This window comes from Etheostoma spectabile, chromosome 13 (genome assembly GCF_008692095.1).
Source record: "Etheostoma spectabile isolate EspeVRDwgs_2016 chromosome 13, UIUC_Espe_1.0, whole genome shotgun sequence".
NCBI classification, from domain to species: Eukaryota; Metazoa; Chordata; class Actinopteri; order Perciformes; family Percidae; genus Etheostoma; species Etheostoma spectabile.
Genome location: NC_045745.1, coordinates 14,522,866 through 14,524,290, shown reverse-complemented (window position 1 = coordinate 14,524,290; position 1,425 = coordinate 14,522,866). Strand labels below are relative to the sequence as shown.

Genomic DNA, 1,425 nt, shown 5'->3' with positions numbered 1-1,425 from the left:
CGCCAGACAAAGCCAAGCAAGTTAGCTCAGTCTTTGTGCCAAGTTAACTGGCTGCAACCTTATATGTAACAGACAAGTGATAATCTTCTCATTCCAGTCTTCCCAGAAGCAAATTAAATATGTTCAAAAGAGTCAAGCTTTTTCCTTTAAGCAATTACTTATACATCTGTGTGTACTACATCCATTTCGCAGCGTAGAATGCATTACCGGTAGTGAATGGGATTGCCTCACACACTCTGAATTGAATGAAAACTCAAACACAGCAGCTTAGCCCACACACGTTGAGAAAGTACAGTTTAATTTTAGTTTACATTTGACACCAGGGGGCTCTGAGCGAGCCTCGCTGAGATGAAAAATCAGTTTTACACAAGTATCCTCACGCAGAAAGCAGTACACTTATTTTTTAGGTTAATGAAATTAGCCAATTCAGCCAAATGAGTAACTAGAACACAATGTACTGAAAAAAACTTAGAGCTGACAGACGCATTTATTTCTTTTCCATTACAGTTAATGTTACTTAATTTACACCAAGTTTAATTTTAGTTTAAAAAACACATTACATATTTAGAAGAGAATCATTTAAAATACTTGAATACTGAAAGTTTTAAAAACATGCTTAAACAGCATTACTTTAAATCATTAACACTTTTAAATCATACAAATAACAGATAAAACAGTCCTGAAACTGTTTCGGTCACAGCAGCTGTTCCTGCTTCCATCCCAAGCAGTAACCCACTTCTGGTTCTAGGACGAAGTTTGGGCTCACTCTAGGATCGGGATTGGCTGACCCAGTGGTACTTGTCAACACGCGGCCCAGTGAAGGTGAACGTGGCTCCATACGACTTGAAGCCTTTCTGGCTTGAGAACTGGGAGGTGGGCCCTCCAACTGGGGGAGGCAGAGGTGGGAAAACCTCCCCAGCGAAGGCTTTCTGCTTCTCCCTAAGCCAGGTCTGAGGAGCGCCCGGAGAATACTCACTGAACTGAGAACGAGAGGAGCCAAGGGTTAGAAGACAGCAATACAGACTTCTAGAAACAGCCAAGGCTACCACCCATCAACTCTTTCTAGCTGTAGACTACCATAAGTTTATGGGGCTGCAGTACTTGACTGCTCCAAGAAAAGCAAAAAAGTCCAAGTTCCCTCAAAAAGGAACATTTGGCGGGATTAAAATGTCCTGCAGTCAAAAGGTTGGACTGTTAAATTCAACATTTATGTAGAAGATTAAGCAGTTGATTTACTAGCAATCTGTGTTCCCATTCTCACATTTAACCCTTGTGTTGTCCACCCGTTAACCATGAACATGTCCTTCCAGGTCAAAATTGAAAGTGAACTTTTTTGTGCTTTTCCAATGTTTGTGTCACTTTTTCCATGCTTTTGTGCGCTTTTATAAAACCTGAGCTGGTTTACTAACAGGTTTTACACTTATT

At 40.6% G+C, this 1,425-nt stretch overlaps 2 protein-coding genes across 2 annotated transcripts in view; both read right to left on the bottom strand.

Moving 5' to 3' along the window:
* Positions 1-1,425, bottom strand: part of LOC116700271 (heterogeneous nuclear ribonucleoprotein A/B) — an 18,954-nt gene that overhangs the window by 12,024 nt on the left and 5,505 nt on the right. The window lies entirely within an intron of this gene.
* Positions 683-1,425, bottom strand: part of btg4 (B-cell translocation gene 4) — a 3,272-nt gene continuing 2,529 nt past the window's right edge. The window contains exon 4 of the mRNA XM_032533319.1: positions 683-980. Coding sequence (XP_032389210.1) covers positions 768-980 — 213 coding nt within the window. The 3' untranslated portion in view covers positions 683-767. The remainder of the gene's footprint in view (positions 981-1,425) is intronic.